General features: G+C 41.3%; 1 protein-coding gene across 1 annotated transcript in view; it reads left to right on the top strand.

The window, feature by feature from the left end:
• Positions 1 to 18,320, top strand: part of LOC104389786 (rap1 GTPase-activating protein 1-like) — a 35,992-nt gene that overhangs the window by 11,548 nt on the left and 6,124 nt on the right. The window contains 13 exon segments of the mRNA XM_009998830.1: positions 2,382 to 2,485; positions 3,925 to 4,003; positions 4,285 to 4,338; positions 4,429 to 4,512; positions 4,750 to 4,850; positions 5,495 to 5,624; positions 5,879 to 6,034; positions 9,069 to 9,140; positions 9,327 to 9,413; positions 10,041 to 10,175; positions 11,546 to 11,692; positions 12,976 to 13,079; positions 15,519 to 15,632. Of these exon segments, the coding sequence (XP_009997132.1) occupies positions 2,382 to 2,485; positions 3,925 to 4,003; positions 4,285 to 4,338; positions 4,429 to 4,512; positions 4,750 to 4,850; positions 5,495 to 5,624; positions 5,879 to 6,034; positions 9,069 to 9,140; positions 9,327 to 9,413; positions 10,041 to 10,175; positions 11,546 to 11,692; positions 12,976 to 13,079; positions 15,519 to 15,632 (1,367 nt within the window).

The following is an 18,320-nucleotide window of genomic DNA, read 5'->3' as shown; positions in this document are numbered from 1 at the left end:
GCTTTGTTTATGTCTGGCTTCAAGATGATGCCTATGTCTACATAGATATCAGAGTATTTCACTAGATGTATCTTTATTTCACAGTGAGTCAGAACTGTGGCTAATACAAAAAAATGTTTTGATTTTTTTCCATGGCAAAACACAATCTCAGCAGTATGGTTAGCGAGGTTGCAATCCATCAGGGATAGAACAGACCTTCTATCTATCCTAGGCAAAAGGCTGAGAAAAGAACTGAAAGGCTAGCAACTTTTAAATCAAGTTAAAGACTTTTCTCCCATTTAATCCTTATTATTAATTAACTGTGTCCAGAGTATTCCTTTCACAGAACCCATTCCAAATTGTGCAAGTTCTGACTATATGACTGAACACTTTTCCGTCTCATGACTTCTATGTCGTGCATGAGGATGCACTTAGGCAATACTTTCTGTGATACTTCCTCTGAGTCTTACACTCCTGGTTACTAGCTTCATGCTCCCTGGTTGTCTTCTCAGGTTGTCACTGACTCTGTCTTTGATTTGAGATGGCTGCTATTCTGGTGGTAGAACAGCCCATTCATTATTTGAAGATGAAGGGGTTTTTAATCTGTCTCCTTCATTTAATTTGACCATGACAAACGCTCTGCATTTAGGCTGAGGAGATTACTTCTACAGCCAAACAGCATAAAAACACTGGTGTGAATCAGAACAGAATCTGTACAGACTAAAGTGTATGCAGAGTACTTGAATTTCTTTCCAGAAAGTCAATGATGGGCAACACTATCATTAGAAAATAAAACAACAAACAAGATGGCAGTTGGCACCTCTTCTCCGTGAAAGCTGGTAAGTGGAATTATGGGAATAAAGCTCCCTAATGAAGTGTGTGCATTTTTTCTCTTGGGAGCATCTGACTTCTCAGTGCCTGGACAAAGCCTTTTTTTCCTACAGAACCACAATTAGGAAATCCAGCTGGATACCTTGAGGTACATCATCTGGGATTTGGAAAATCCCAAGATTTGTCTGCAAAATGTAGCCTTGATTTATTTTTGTTCCCCTATTTTTTTTTCCCTGTTGCCTAAGCTGTTCTGCACTGAAAGATCTCTGTGGACACATCATTGATTTCATAGTCAGCAGATGCTTGCTTTAGGGTAGCTGAGATGATTTTGGTTTTGGGGTTCTTTATTTTGTTTTATTTATTATTATTTTGCTTTGTTCAGAAGGAGTCTTACCTCAATTTCAATTGTTACTAGCTTAGAAGTACCATACCAATCTCACTGTATTGTTCTGTCTTGGAGGCTAAATACTGGAATGTGCTACTGCACCTTTCGGTGGAAGTTCTCATTAGCAGGAAGAGATTTAGGTACTAATCTAATAAAATATAATCCAAAGAGAACTGGATCCTCTGCATGACATTCTTGTGAGTCTCTCTGCCCTGCTTATACCTCAAACCCAGTCATTTTGGACCACTTGCTGAAAGCATGAAACCTGCCTCAGCTCTTTGGTCAGATTTTATGTAGCAGCCACCTCCAAAAACTGGCCATGAAGTTGGTTTTCCATTAGGAAGGTGGGAGTGGGAGCAATCTAAGCATTTCTCGATGATTCCACCTATATAGTATTCTCCTTGTGCTAGAGATTTCCATTCACATTCATTGTCAAAAATCTTTAATTTTTTTGAGGTTAGAAGTTATGTATATCAATATGTGTTATATAAATGTGATGTATTGATATATATGTATTGATGTATCCAGGGCATGGGAACATGGCTGTATACCCAGGTGAAATGTGTGGCTACTTCTGTTTATAGCCTGTGAAAATGTTTGCATTGTGCTTCTTTATTTGACTAAATTACTTTTTCTGTTTGAGGTACACACCATTAACTCAAGCAGTGATGGTGGTACTGCTGAGAACAGTCTCCATCTGCAGAGTAGTGCTCTGACTGCATCCTCACTGAGATGAGAGTGTTCTTTGAGATCAACCATTTGATATAATGATCCTGCCATTACTGTTGGTATAGAAAATTCCAATGACCACATCCAGTTGAATGTGCTGGAGACCACTACTTAGTCAGGCGTAGTCTGAATGGAAAGGGAAAATTCATGAAAGAGACTCATTTATTTAGAAGAAACTCCATTTCTCCAAAATGTGTTGCTAAATGTCCTCATCCTGTTTCTTCTCAGGAGCCCTTCTGATCTTGGACAGCTGAGGAGGAACTGAACTGACAGTGGATGAATTTTGACTGATATGCACCAAAGGGCTAGGAGACAGCATATGCATGTCTTCAAGCATGTCATTGCTATTTAAAGAAAAAAAATCAGCTAATCTTGAGTCCCAGATTGTATACAAAAATGTGGTAAACTTCTCTGGGAAGTGTCTTGGGAATGATGCATTTTAATGTCCTGTTTTCAGGAGCACCAGAACTTTTACTCCAGTGACATGTCCTTGGGCTACCTGATACTTTCTGTGAAGTATGAACTGATTGAGAAACAGGAAAATCTACGCCTGTTGCTGAGGTATCAGTGCATGTTCTTGAAATGTATGTTACTGTGCTGTGTCTCTCATCTTACCTTCAGCTTCCTCTGCATAGAAACAGGTATGAATCTCATGTCTTTTTCCTGTAGAGGACTGCAAAGAAACCTCTCAGCCTTCTTTTCTTGCCTTCCCTTCTGAGTTTCTCTCAGGAAGCTGAAGTGGTGTTTGCAGGCACATCTTTATACTTCCTGTGTGAAAAACATTTGTTCTTACATAAAAAAATGTTTCTGTTTACTTAGAGACATGTGAGTACTGTCTAGGAGAGTATTGGTTCCTTGATGGAGGGCATCTTAGCTTGTCTTTGGACTTTGTACTTGAGAATAAGACTCCCTCGAAGGTGAGCTAGAACAATCCTTAGCTTCCCAGAACAGTCTATGTAGTGCCATAGTCTTCAGGGCTTCCACAGAGAGCCATTACCCAGAGGGAGCTGCTGAATGAACTAGAGGAAGAATGGAGATGAATCTTGCATAGATGAGAGGTATGCTGCAGAAAACATTTTACCACACTGTGGGTGTGCACTGGGTGCACTTCCAGTAGGCAATATGCTACTGGAACCAACTGAGATACAGTTGCTGCTGACAAGAACTCATCCAGGATTGAGGGAAAGTAGTGGTTGTGCCAGCTATAAAAGAATCACTGGTAGTTTTCCTCCATTGTTTACAGAGAACAGTTCAGAGTTCCCAGGCTCCCAATAATCTGGGAGGTGGAAAGAGAGGGTGTATTCATGAGCTGTGGCAGGGAATGTTTATCTGAGCCCAGAAAGCTTCCTACATGGAAGAGACCAGTGAAGAACAAAAGGGTAGTAACTTCTCCATTAGAATGCCAGACCTTTTGCTCAATAGTTTGTTTATAATGGTTTGAAGAGGACTCTGACGATATTTCTTCTCCTCTAAAAAGACACGTCTCCTTCAATATATATATTATGTAAGAGAGAGAAATGAAAGTTTTCTTCATCAGCTTTCTGGAAAAATGCTATACCAGTTTCTAGCTCCTATAATTTGCACAGATCTGCTTTGCTAGGCTGTCTCTAGCAGGCCTTTTGGCTGTCTTTCAAACCCTCACTGTGTGCTCTTATGCATCAATTACACTACAGTATCCATAGGTTGTATTTAAACATTTATATTTCTGTGGAAGAAAAGGGGGAGGAGCTTAAGGGGGGAAGTGAAATATTTCTTCAAGCAAGCAAAGAATCCAAAGGAGCAAGAGACTAAGCCTCTCAGTTCTGTCTTCCTCTGCTTCCCACAACAAGTTATAAGAAATCAGAAGTATAATTATCTTCTTTTTCTAGTGATTTTATGCACCAGACTTAAAATTAAACTCTAAAATTAACTGCTTTAAGGATTATCTGAAAGAATGGCTGCTTTCTTTAAAGAGACAGTGTTGCTTTTATCACACTTCAGCCTTTTTTGTTTTGTGTCAGGACTCGGACTGGTACCAAACATGACCTGATCCCCATTTCCTGTCTGAATGAGTTTCCCAATGCTGTCCAGATGGCAAAGGTGAGGCTTGCCTGTTCACTTTTACAGCCTCACTCTTCAAGATACTTTAATCTCTGTCTTCCCATTTCCCTCTTTTCTACTATTCTCCAGTAGAACTGTCATATACTTCCCTTTTATACTTCCATTTAGCTTCTCTTCTTTCTATTTGATTATTGCCTCAGAATTTTTGCCTGAAGGGACTCCTGTCAGATAATTATAAACTGTACCTGTGCTCTCATGTTCACAGCTAGCTATGGCATGTGATAATCACAATTCTGTTTCCCCTCTCTGTTACTCAACAGCTACTGTGTGAGGATGTGAATGTTGAACGCTTCTTTCCTGTCCTCTACCCCAAGGTATAACATTCTGATATGTCTCTCCATACCTTTTCCATCAAGGTCTGTCTAATGACATCCAACTGATAATTTATATTTTCATTACTTCAGGCTTCACAGCTTATTGTTGCATTTGATGAACACGTCATAAGCAATAACTTCAAATTCGGGGTCATCTACCAGAAACCTGGACAGGTAAGCTCCCTCAGACCCCACAAGACTTGACGCAAAACACAAAGAGTCAGTTCTCTTAGCTTAAATATATAACAAGGTCTGTACTATCCTGTGAAAAATACAGGCAGGGTAGAAGCTTGCCTTAGGTTGATTGATCTGTTTGTGCAGGCCCACAAAGCTGGTTGAACTCTATATAGAAATGAATGCCTGTTCTTTGTACTGCTTGTGCTCCTTTTGACTTCTCCTTTCCTTTTGAAGACAACTGAAGAAGAAGTCTTCAGTAACGTAGAAGAAAGTCTGGGTTTCCTGGAGTTTCTGGATTTCCTTGGTGACAAGATTCAGCTGCAAGATTTCCGTGGGTGTGTACCCAGTGTGGCTGGAAAGCCAGACTGAGTTAGGGAACACCATGTGTTTGGAGGCTGCAGCTCTATTAGAGCCCTGCTTTTAGGAAAGTGCTGTGTCCTCTGAATCTCAGTGCAGGTGGAGAAGCCCAGAATGTGTTGTGTTGACCATCCTGTCTGGGAACCAGTTGGAGCTTAGGTCTCTGCTGGTATTTTAGTTTAAAGGTCTCCTGGTATCTCGGTCTGATCCACAGTATCAGTAAGGAATAATTTTATTTGACTTTGTGAATGTAAGTTTGTTTCACAATGGTAGGGATCAGTATTGTTTCAGTCTCTTTCTGTGGGGCAGCCTATCCTTTCTGTAGCTCTAAAATATGGATTGTGTTTCTCAGAAGAATGCCAAAGAAAGTAGCTTCTTTGAGGAACCCTGGTTAAGTCTCATAGCTCTTAGCAAGCAAGTATATTCATTAGCAGAAACATTGTGCAGCTTCAGTCAATGCATTTATTTTGGGAAGACTCAGTGCCCCACTGTCAGTGATTTCTTAAAAATCACCTTTGATAATATAGATATACCAAGCTACTGTTACTGATGTCTTTATTTCCTCTCTCTACTTTCTCATTTCTGCCCCACCTGACCTATGGCATGGTATGGATTTGCTCAGGTTCCGGGGAGGCTTGGATGTCACTAGAGGTCAAACGGGCACTGAGTCGGTCTATACAAATTTCCGGGGCAAGGAGATCATGTTTCATGTGTCTACAAAGCTGCCCTTCACAGAGGGAGATTCCCAACAGGTATTGTAAGGAGAACTAAGGAAGTCAACAATGTGGCTAAGAGGGGAAGGGTATTTGATGAGTGACTAGTTAGAGGGGGAAAATGCCTAACTGCCTATTGTTGGGAATTATAGCTGGAGTAATGGTGAAAGTAGTGAGGGGTTTGGTTGAATGGATGGTTTGGAAGTGCTAGGCAGACTGGTGTTTGAGGCCTCATTGTCCTGTTCTACTCTTTTTCATCTGCCTTCTCACTTTATTATTTCTTTCCTCTCCAGCTTCAGCGGAAACGTCACATTGGGAATGACATAGTAGCCATCATCTTCCAGGATGAAAGCACACCTTTTGTCCCTGATATGATTGCTTCTAATTTCCTACATGCTTATGTTGTAGTTCAACTCACTCATGGCACCACAGGAGACACTTTCTACAAGGTAAACAGAGGCAACAGGTTCCTCTCTACTAATTTACTGATGCTGATCCTTCAGATGGAAATCTGCTCTTGGGCCTTTGGAAGAGGTACAGGTTCAGCCAGCTGTCATCCTAACAGCTCTGTTTGCTCTTAGAAAACTTGATCAGCATTTTCAGTAAAGGGCAATAATCAGATCTGTTACCTGTAAACCTATAAATACAGTAGCTGCCACCAACTATCCTCCCCCTTTACCCACTCTTTGATCTCTAACCAGGAGTCTCCTTTCTACTGTGGTGTTGTCTGTTCTGTAGGTTTTCAGAGGTCTTCTCTGTTTGGTGTGACTGCTACTATTTAGCAATCTGTCTTCATGTTTGTTGAGTATCCAGTTTTCATAAAGATATTGAGAAGCTGGATGGGGCAAGGGGGTGAGACCGAGCATTATTAACATTCTGGAGCACAAGTGTTTCCCTGAAAGGCATCCAGGACTCCTTACTGCTTCTACCTAGCAAATAGAAGGGTAAAGAATAATCTGACCAATTTGTTAAGTGTCTGCTCAAGTATCTGGAATGTACTTGGATGCTGTTCAAAGTAGCTGATGAATTTCTGAAACTTAAAGCTTGGGAATTGAAGCAGGATGAATTTAGATTTTAAAAATATGTTTACATCAAAGACCAGGAGGAGCAACTGATGCCATTTTGGGGGATGTCTCGCCTGCATTATTTAAGTCAGATAAAATTAATTCAGCTGACTGACAGCCATATCTCTTGCTTATGCTAAAGAGCACAATGCTGAAAGCTTGCACTGCATGAGACTGCAGGTTAGATACACCTGATTGGCCTAATCTATGGAATCTGAACCATCTATATCTGCTTTGGGGATCCCAGAACTGATGGCATGGAAGTGCTATCTGCTAGGACCCTCCAGCTGAAAGAAGCCCTGCTAGAACACAGATTGCCTGTCGCATGAATCTACAGATGTCAGTATAACGTTATGTTCAACTTTCAGTCATGCTGAGAGAGCAGAAAATATATAGAAGCTTGCATTCTGTGATGGATTTTCCATCACAGAAACATTTTAATCAGTGCAGTGTCTTGTATTATGTCAAAATTCTAATTTGGTGGTGATGAGTCCTTATGCCTTGGAGGTCTGCGAGAACACCAAGGATATAAAAAACAGGACAGGATCCCCATCTGCCTTCCCATCAAAGAGGGTGCTGGGGGTGGAACAACTGCCTTCCATTGTTCCTTATGTTATGGGTAGCCAGGTCTGTAGTGACACAATAGCCTCATGTTGGTCAGGGCCACGGGTTTCCAGTTCTCCTTCAGCAATCTGTTTAGTAGAGCACAGAAATTTACTAGATTTTTTTTTAATGGTGAGCTGAAGAAACTTCCCATTTGTCTTGTCTCTTCCTACTATTTTTTTTACCCTTTGCCTGTCTGCAGTGGTATTTTTTTTTGTCAGTGTAATGGGGTTGCCTCTCTAATTTCATGAAAAAGAAAGAGTCCCAGTCAGGACCCTAGAGCCAATACAGGGTTTTCTGTGAAGGCTTTTCTGTGAAGGCTTTTCCAAAGAGGTTTTAACTGCTTCTGCCTTCAGAGTATTCTAGTACCTAAGATTTTTTTTCCGCCTGTTGTTCCATTTACTTTACTAGGCTTTAGTGACTAGTCATTAAATTGAATTATTAATGGCATTTATTTCTTTGAATCAGTTTTTCCAATCAGAAAATTAAAAATGGAAAAGCAGGATTATTCACCTTAGAGAAGAGGAGGCTGAGGGGTGACCTCATTGCAGTCTATGGCTTCCTCACGAGGGGAAGAGATGAGGCAGGTACTGATCTCTTCACTCCTGTGGCCAATGTCAGGACTTGGGGAAATGGCAGGAAGCTGAATCAGGGAAGGTTTAAGTTGGAAACCAGGAAAAGGTTTTTCACCTAGAGGGCCGTCAAGCACTGGAACAAGTTCCCCAGGGAAGTGGTCACAGCACCAAGCCTGCCTGAGTTCAAGAAGTGTCTGGATGATGCTCTCAGGCCCATGGTGTGATTCTTGGGGTGCCCTACACAGGGACAGGAGTCAATGATCCTGATGGGTCCCTTCCAACTCAGCATATTCTATGATTCTCTTGGAAGGGAGAAGGAGGGCTTGTAATTAGGGGAGGTGGCCTACAGTGTGAGAAACCCAAATTAAATCGAAGGCCCCTTTCCTTCTTCATCTCATTAAACTGCCTCTCACTGGCTACATGACATTCACACTGTAGTGTTATTTTCAGGCAGTTGCTGTTAAGTTGTTCTGGTGTTGTTTCCTGTTGTATGAAATGGCAAATAATGGTATTCCTCCATCTCAAACATGAGAATATTTAACAGTAATTTTTTTCATCAAGTGCTGTATGTATCCAGTAAGATAGCTGCATATAATTATAGGTAAGTGCTGTGAAGAGCTGAGCAGTATGTAAAAACCAGGCTGCATTACAGTTACATGTTTTGGCATTGGTGTATCAGGTAGGGGCATGTAAAAAAACCCCACAAAACAACAAAAAATCAGCATGGATTTCATTATCTCTTAGTGGAAAAGTATATTCATGTTTACCACATGTGACTTGGAAAAGGGATGTCACCAAGATGCTCTCCTCAGTGTGCAGTGTATATCCACTGAGGATTCTGTCAAAAAAAATAGGTCAATACAACCATATTGACAAAGGTTCTTCTAGTGGATGTAAATCTTGCAGGCTGAATAGAAGCATCTTAATTTTTTGTTCTAAATACACTGTTGGGGACTAAAAATATTTATTGCAAATATTGCAAATATTTTTAAAAGAGCAATTGGTTCAGGTGTTTTTGTTGCTCTTACTGTGTGCACATCTAACTGACTGAATTTCTGGGAGGTAAATCAGCACATCTGTTTACTGGGTTCAGAAACAGATGGATTATTGGGACAGCATATTAGGTCTCTTTTGGATATGTAAGTGATACAGGAGGGATCAGGTGCACCACAGTCATTTGAAGGCTTTGATAGTCTCATTTGTGTTATGGTACTTATTTTTTTCCCCTTTTATTGTTTCAGGTTTCAGTCACAGCCAGAGATGATGTCCCCTTTTTTGGACCCCCTCTGCCAAATCCAGCCATATTTAGAAAGGTTTGTTTCTCTTGTCCAGTGTTAGATGGCAGGGGGGATACAATGCATACCCTTGTATTCTCAGTCAGTGTTGTCAGTCTGGTGAGATGACTTTGCAGGTCTAAGGAACACTAAGGCAGAGCTGTTCTCATGTGGTCTTTTTATTACTGTTCTGTTCTCCAGTCTAGTCTTCATCTTGTCTTGTAGAGTGCAGAGTTCCGTGAATTCCTCCTGGTCAAGCTCATCAATGCTGAGTACAGCTGCTATCGAGCTGAGAAATTTGCTAAATTAGAGGTGGGTCTACTGTATGGTATGAAAATTATGAAACTTTAATACTGCCAGATTAAGTAAATAGAGTATACTTTTTTACTTCTGCTTCTGATTTTGTGTTGCTTAAAAAAGATTAAATGTGATGATATTAAGCTATGTGATGCTTCCTTTATATGTCACAGGAGGAGTGCTAGACTATGAACAGGTACATTCTAATCTAATCCTCAAGTAAGACTGGGAATCTGATGGGAATATGATCCTTTTCCTGGAGGAAACCCTGTATTAGCTGAAACTCAGTATCATGCTACAGGATATCACAGATTTTGGTTCAACATACCAAAATTCTGTTTCAGACTGCTGCTTGCCTGAACAAGAAGAAACTGCCCTCAATCTGTTTCTGTTTCATCACCTGTAAAACAAGTGCTGATGTCCTTTATATCTTGGTTTAGAAAGATCTTTAAAGGGCTGGTATTACTGTAATGTATTACATAACTATACAGATAAAATCACTTCATACTATTTAAATTAATTTCAATGGTGATTTTTTTTTTTTTTAAGGAAGATGTGAAACACTGAAAAACAGGTGTGGGGGGGAATAAAATCTCTCCATTCCCTTTAGTAGCTGTGTTTTCATTCTCTGTGTTGATGCAGGAAAGAACCCGGAGTGCCCTTTTGGAGAGCCTTTTTGAGGAGCTGCAGCTTCGCAGCCGCAGTATGATGGGATTGCCTGTAGGGGAGGATGACAAGATGGAGAACGGCAGCGGAGGCTTCCTTGAGAATTTCAAGGTGGGCCATAGTGGATTGATTCCTTACCCAGGTGCTCACACTTTTCTCAAGCTCATTTTGTGTCCATCCAAGGAACTTTGACCCTGCTGATCACCTGTGCTTGGGAGAAACTGAAAAAAAACCTCTTTCCAGCAGCCTTCCTTTAGAGCACCTTCAGTGGTGCTTTACCACATCTCTCAAAAAAAGACATTTTTCCCCTTCCTGTGCTCATTTCTGGGGAGCTACAGCATGGTGCAGGGTGGAATTCCATTCTATCCCTGAAAAGTCAAACTCTATATGCTTCATGCTGGTGTCTAGTGTCAGATGGGGTTTCACTCCATGACTCACAGAAAAAGTAGTGAGTGTTTGCAAGAGGAATTGCAATCCCTAGTAACAAGCAGCTCTCAGTTCCTACAGCAGATCTCTTCAAATTAATTTTCATTGTAACTGAAAGAGTTGCAAGAGCCATTGTAAGAGAGTTTCAAAGATACCTAGGAATGTACTGTCTAGAAAAAGTGATGCTTGGCTTCTAAAAGCCAGAGGTAGTTTATCTTTGTTCAGTGGTGAAACTTTTTTTTTTTTAATAAATCAGGACCAGGTGACACAACTTACTTTTAAAAGTGATCAAGATGATATGAGAAAGCAAAGGTTTTGTACAAACAGGCAAACTGAGTTTTGAGCAGCTTATATAGACAGAATTTTATAAAACTTTCCTATCTGCTTCCCGTTTCCCACTTCCGCAGGAAGTGCCTCACCAGTTCTTTTGTGTATGTTATCTCTCTGGACAGAAAGCATATTATACTGGACAGAAAGATATATTATAGATAGCATTTCTTCAGATCACCTCCACCTGCTATGTATAGTGGGCTGTTTAGAGTAATTAAGGGCTGTGAAGCTAATAATATTCACATGTATTCATGAGTTTGGTAGCTATATCTGTAGGTTTTGATCAGAGCTGGGATGCTTTGTTGAGGTGTATTTTTATGTACAAGCAATCAATCATGCCTTTGCTGCTAACCATGCATTTCATACCCATCCACTAATTATCCAAAAATATCCTTTTCTGACTTCTAGCAGTCTGATTTGCATGTCATGTGCACAGATGACATTTGGAAAAGGCTAGGTACATTGCAACAGGACAAGGGAGGTGGAAGTAGAGAAATATACTTGAGAAAGAGTTCTGCAGTAGCAACGAGGTCCATGAATCAGCTAAGACCAAAAATGGGTAATACCTAAGATGCAGCCTCGTAAGGAGTTAGGATTTCTCTGGTGCTGGTGTTGGTCTGTCACACCTTTCCACCCAATCTGTGGTGCTTCTCATACTGCCCTACTGTGTGCATGTCCATACGTGTATCTGTCTTTGTCTGTTTCCCTGCCTCCCTCCTGTCCAGCGGGTGATCAGAGGCCGCAGCCAGAGCCTGGATACCATGGGGATATCCATGAGAAAGCAGCAGCCGCCCGCCTTGCCCAGCCGCCTGGCTGCAGCCAGCCTTGCCCTCAGCCAGAGCGTCGCCGAGGGCCCCAAGGCCATCGCTGCGGTAAGGGGTTTGGGTGGGCTGCCAGAAGAAACCCTGTGTGACCCACCCCTATGTTTTCTTTCCCTGTTAGTCTGTCTTTTTGTCCTTCTGTGAATCTCTTCTTGTCGTATCATCCCATTTCACAAGTGGTGACAGCATGTAGAAGGCGCCTCTGCCCACACAGGAGGGTTGGGACTAGATGATCTTTAAGGTCCCTTCCAACCCAAACCATTCCATGATTCAGTATGCAACTGTGTGTTGCAGTCTGTTTTGTCTGTGCCTATCTCTAGCCCCAGTTCATCTGTAAACTGCAGCTGAGATGGGCCCAGAACTAGGAGAAGAAAGATAAACGTGACTCCACACATTTATCTCTGCTATCTTTGACTAGATCCTGTATGGTTCATACCTTAAAAAATGCATGCAGTGTGGTTGGAACAGAATGGTACTATATGGCAAGAAGTGAGAACCTAAGAACACTAGATGTGTTCCATTTTCTTCAATTTCACCAATCAGCTTATTTTTCTGTAATGCAAACAAGTACACAATGTTTGTTCAAGGTGCCGTTTTGCTATAAATAGAATTTGCATGTTGGCAACAAACAGCAGAACTAATAAAGCTGAGAAAGGTGAGAAAAAGAGTGAATACTTCTAGTCACTATAAAAGATTTTCTTCTTTTATAGGGATGTTAAAAATACATGATCGGTATAACAACGATAAATTCCAGAAAAGGATCCATGTTTCTGATATTGGAAATATGTTTAACCCGGCCAGAGTTCATCCAGCTGGTTGTGGTCTCTGCACTATTGATGTCAATAGAGGCAGACTATAAAAAAAACATCTCTTGAGTAAGCCAAGAAAGTGCCTTTCAGTGTGGAAATTCTTGGTGGCAGTTTACCCAGTTGTATGCATTCTTTATGTCAGCACAAACAAGTTACAGCAGACTAATGTCTTGGCTGGCTGTCTCCTTCTTTCCTTTAACTTCCAGTTTTCTCTACCTTTCTGATTCTGCCTCTCCTTCTGTCATCATGTGGGGATACCTCCCTTCCTGAGCTTCATTCTTTGTATGCTGTTTGTTCCTATATCTTTGTCTCCTTCTCATCCACCCTTTGTAAGCCCTAGCTTCTCTTTCTCACAGACAGAAAGGACTCCTTCTTGCACTGGTGAAGCTGCTCCCTGCTATTGTTTTGCAGAGTAGAGGATCTGGATCTATGTTGCAAACTCCCTCTCCAGTGCTTCCAGTTCTCTACAGATTTTTCCTGTCTTGTTCCTCTCCCTGCTTTCTGTCACACTTTCCTTTTTTCTAGTCTTTTGCCTTGCCTGGCAGGAGCCCATCACGTACTCGAGGCAGCCGCTTCCATGGGCGACGGAGCAGTGCCATTGGCATTGAGAACATACAGGAGGAGAAAAGGTAAGAGCCAAGTGAAGATGAGACAGAGAGGAAGAAAACAGGAAGAGCTGAGAAAAGGGAGGTAGAACAGGAGTCAACATGAATGACAACTGAAATGGAAGTGGTTGGAAAGGGGAGAAAAACCTGTTTATTGGAGAAACTGACAAGTGACAATAACATACAAAACAAAAAAAGACATTTGGAAATGGGAAGAATCAGTATTTGAGGAAAAAGGGAGGAACACAGCAAGATCACTCTTAATGTTGTGCAGTATGATCCAGGATTCTTGGATCTCCTGGTCTGTATTCACCACTTTAGATAAGAGTCAGCTGAAAGGCTTTTACTTGGGAGAGGGGGTTGGGTACTTGATCATCTGTTTATTTGCTTTCATGTTAAAAAGCTCAATTAGACAAAAATTCTGACTTAAAAAACCCCAAAAACTTTAAGTAAAAATTAGTATTGTTTAAGTTAGGTGGTATGAGAAATAATTACAATTAAGGGGTAGTATACAGCTTCAAGGAGTGATTTGACATATTTGGCAAATTAGAACCATTCAAAGGTTGTCTACTGGTCATGTGAGGTTATTCAGTTAGATCAATACGTTTGTTTCAGCTTTAGCTGAGACATTTCTTTGAAGATTGTATAGGGTCTCAAGAGTCAGTCAGTACAGTTTTCCCAGTTGCAAGAATTCCAGAAAATAGTTTAAAGACTCAGTGTAATGGGGAAAAGACATCTTTAATGTGGAAACTAGTGATTTCACAACAGGAATAATTACTACATTGACCCTTCTTTCCAGTTATTCTTTTTGGACCTTTCTTTAATGAGGAGCCTATGACTTAATCTGAATAAAATAGTATAGAACTTTATTTGAGAAAAATGAAATTGTCTGAGACAGCTTTCCTGTACCAGTCTAAGCCAACACAGTAGCCACAGCTCCTCACTGTATCCTATGTAGCTGTGCCACTCAATCCATTACTCTGTGTACAATATCCTTCACTACTTATTTGTTTTGTTCCTGCTCTTTCCTGGGAGGGAATTAGTAAGCTATTCGGTGTATTTAGTTTTCATTTTGCAACCTGAGATACGAGGAACAGTGAACCTTGTGTTTTGTGAAAGACTTTTGTGATTCTTGAATCACAGAATAATGGAGTCATAGAATCGTTCAGGTTGGAAAAGACCTGTGAGATCATACAGTCCAACCTTTACCCTCATTTCCTCATTTTACTAACATGGCTCTACCAGCCCACTGCTAAACCATGTCCCTAAGCACTGTATCTAAACACATTCAGGGATGGTGATTCACACACTTCCCTAGGTAGCCCATTCCAGTGCTTAATAACCCCTTCTGTAAATAAGTTTTTCCTAACATCTAACCTAAACCTCCACTAATATAACTTGAAGCCATTTCCTCATCCTGTTGTTTGTTACTAGGGAGAAGAGACCAACCCCCGCCTTGTTAAAAGCTCCTTTCAGGTAGTTTTAGAGAGCAGTGAGGTTTCCCTTCAGCCTTCTCTTCTTTAGACTAAACACTCCCAGTTCTTTTAGCCCTCCTCATTAGGGTCATTTCTCAGACTTTTCTCCACCTTAGTTGCCCTTGTTTGGACCCACTCCGGCCTGTATTGAGATGCCCCAAACTGGACACACTACTCAAGATGTGGTTTCACAGTACAGGGCACCAATCCCTTCCCTTCTCCTGCTGGCCACACTATTTCTAATACAAAAGCCAGGATGCCACTGGCTGCTTTGGCCACCTGGGCACCCTGCTAGCTGTTAAGCTGGCTGTCAGGCAGCACCCCCAAGTCCTTTTCCTCTGGGCAGCTCTTTAGCCACTCTTCCCCAAGCCTGTAGTGCTGTACGAGGTTATTTTGACCCAAGTGCAGGACGTGAGACTCGTTCTTCTTTAAGATGATACAGCAGGCCTTGGTCCGTCGATCCTGTTTGGATCCCTCTGCAGAGGGAAAAAAAAAACCAAACAACAAAAATGTGAGTTTTCCAGTCCTTAATGAAACATACTCCACTTCTCAAACTCACATAGAAAGCTTTCTTCAGAAGTATCTTAACAAGTACTAGTGGCAGCAAAACTACTGTAACCATCCTGAAACAGGGAAATTTGCTGAATCCTTCTTCTGTATACAATAAATATATAAGCTCTCTAATCTCTAAAGCTTCTTAGACCAATGGAATGGGGAATGTGGAAGGAAAAGTTGAAGAGTTAAAGGAGAGTACTGAAGTTAATTTAGTCTTTTCTATCAATTCAAAAGGAGCTTAAAGTTGACCATTTTGAATATATTGCATTCAATGCATCCAAGGAGTCTGCCCTTTCCAACACACTGTATTTGCTTGCCTTTCATGTGCACAGAAGAGTTCCACCTTTGTATTGTGGCTTATAATGAGGTGTTAGAATAGATAGTGGTTAACTCTGGCTCCAGGGCATAGCGTGTTTCTCTTTTGTCTCCGAAGAGACACTGCAGAGAGGATACAGAGGGTGCTGGACAGTCCAGGAACTTTGTTTGACCTGAAGTCTGATGGATCATCTAGTCCTAGCTCCCCAGAGTTTCCCAGCAGGAAGAGCAAGTGAGTTGAAAATTATTTTAATATTTAAGAGATGCTCGCTGTGTCTGGTATTGGCTTAAGTATGGTGGTGTGTCTTGCTCTGTTGGAGGCATTACTAAGATTGTCCACATCAGGCATTGCAGCATCTGAAAAGTTAAATGTCTGGCCATGGCACAGTAATTCAGAGCATGTCAGTAAGGAACTCAGCTTCTTTAAACAGCCAGTGAAAAAAGATTGGACCACTTAAAGAAGATTTTTTACTGTATCTTTACTGTATTGTTAGCTTGCATCCAACAGGATACACATAGCCCTAGCTGTCCAATTATCCATGCTTACTCATGCATATGTTCCTCTCTATATATTCCTCTATAGTTTGCTCTGGAGTGATTTTGGAGCTTCATGGAGAAGAATGAACAAGGATATGTTGGGTTATACTCAAGTTCTGCCCCATTAAGCAGGATTCATGTGGCTGCTCCCAACCAATGAGAACTGTCTCCAATCCTCTCAAAGTGTTACAGCAGGGTCTCATGTGCTGTACCTGTGTTCCACTGCTAAAGCACATCATATTATACAGTGTTTTGCAAAACACTACATGCAGTGGTCTGCAAAATAGTTCTACAGTTTCTAGTGGTCAACAACTGGAAGAAAGCACTTTCATGGTAGTGCAGCTTTGCTGTTGCCAAGATGTATTATGCTGTTATGTGATCCTATCTAGAATAATTCAGGACTTCACAGAAACCACACATTTACATGTCCAAGATTCCAGAGCAGCCTGTCTGTAAATCCAGGGCTACAGCTGAATTTCTGGAACAGTTTGCCACCCTTGATGTTTTTTTTTTCATGAGAACTTGGGTACGACCTATACCAAAAAAGGCTCTGAGAACTTTGTAGTAGGACATGTACCTTTCTCAGAACTGGGGCTGCTCTAAGAAAATTCCAGGAGGTGCCCTAGAGCTACAGCCCCTGCTGTTGTAGTTGCTCCAGGTGCCAAATCAGACAAGGAAGTGCCTTCCTTCCAATTAAACCAAATGCTTCCTAAGAATTACAGGCTGGTGACTATTTGCAGTAGTTCAGCTACCTAACTGTATTCTGGAGGACTACCCAGAACTTTGTCACAGTCAAGGTGCAGAGTTCTGGTAGGTATGTTTTTGTGATACTAGTTTTTGGGTTGGGTGGGTGTCCAAACTTTTGGTGATGAGGAGGATGGGGGCACAGGTAGGAAGTACAGACCATTTACAATGCTAGCTGTGGCAGCCAAGGACAAGGGAGTACAGAACATGGAACCACCGATTGGTCAGCAACCCACTATCTGGCATTACTACATCATTCCACCTCCCCTTCCTCATCCTGCCTGGGACTTTGTTAGTGAACTAGAATTTCCTGGCTAGATTTGTGTGAGGGACTCCTTGTCTGATTAGGCAGCTGAAGTAACGTTGCATAATTGGCAAGAATTCTGCATAGTAAGGAAACATCTCATAGCTAAGCTAGTTCTGATTATCCTACTGTAGAATGTGTGTATGTCCTGGGGAAAAAAAAAAAAAAAAAAAGTATTTGACTGCAGGCTTCCCCCTACTTCCCAACACCCATTTTCCAGGTGGATGAGCCAGCTTCAATGGCTGTTTCCAGTTAGTATCACATATTTTCAGAGAGCAGGCATAGCATAGTGAAATCCCACTGACAGTGCTTGTATGAGCATTGCTTACACACGAGGCATGAGCTGTATGATTTGGCAGTCAGTCTTCTTCTGTCCCCAGGATTCTCTCTATGCATCTTTTTCCAGTCATGGACCCAAAATCACTTGTGTGATCATCAGAAAACATCTCTTCACAGTTGTAGTGGCTTAGCCCATTCCTGGGCGGTGGGATGTAGCATGGAGCTTTGCACAATTGGTGTGTAGCCAGAGTTAGAGTTGGGATTTCAGAGTAAGGGATCAGCCCATGTGCAGTCATACTTTCTGCATCGTATCTGCGACAGGGAATCAAGGACATGTAATTCCACCATGTAAACACACCATTTTCACCAAGATAGTATTAGCAGAGTATTGCAGGACTGGGATAGGAGAGCAATTTTATGGAAATAGTCTATTTATTGTTCATTAATTGAGGAACCAGAAGTCAGGATCATGATACAGGTGTATTTCTAATGCAAAAAGAGTTCTAGGTGGTTTTAGAGTAATTTACACAGCCTATATTAAAAATGTTCTCTCTGGTAGTATGTCATCAATATCCTCCTGTTTCTCCCAAGGGAGTAGAATCACAGGAAATTTTTCTGTTGCAAAAATGTCTAGCATGTTGCTGCTGGTCTTAAATAACCATTTCAGATTCCAGACCTGAATGATCAAACTCTTCATCTATGTTCTACTAAAATCAACCTAGAAATAAATGCAAAGGGACTGCATAAAGAATAGATAAATTATTTTATAGTAGAGACAAACCAGCATTTAATTTCTGTCCTTGCACACTGATTTCCAACATGCCCTTCTGTAGTGATCAGCCTGCAATTAATGCAACTGCATTGTTCACTTGAGCTAACAGTGTCTTCTCTCCCACATTCAGGGACAAATGTCCTTAGTTTTTTCTGCTCTACTGTCCAGGTAGCCTTCCAAATAATCCATCTTCCCAAGGGACAGGCTCAGAAGAATGATCCCAGCCTGAGTAACAAGGTAGCAAAAGTTCTCAGGATCAGAAGCCTTTCTGGGTTGCATCTGGA

The sequence above is a fragment of the Chaetura pelagica genome, unplaced genomic scaffold, assembly GCF_000747805.2.
Source record: "Chaetura pelagica isolate M959 unplaced genomic scaffold, ChaPel_1.0 scaffold120, whole genome shotgun sequence".
Lineage (NCBI taxonomy): Eukaryota > Metazoa > Chordata > Aves > Apodiformes > Apodidae > Chaetura > Chaetura pelagica.
The sequence above is the reverse complement of the archived record's forward strand: the minus strand, read 5'-3'. Positions and strand labels throughout refer to the sequence as shown.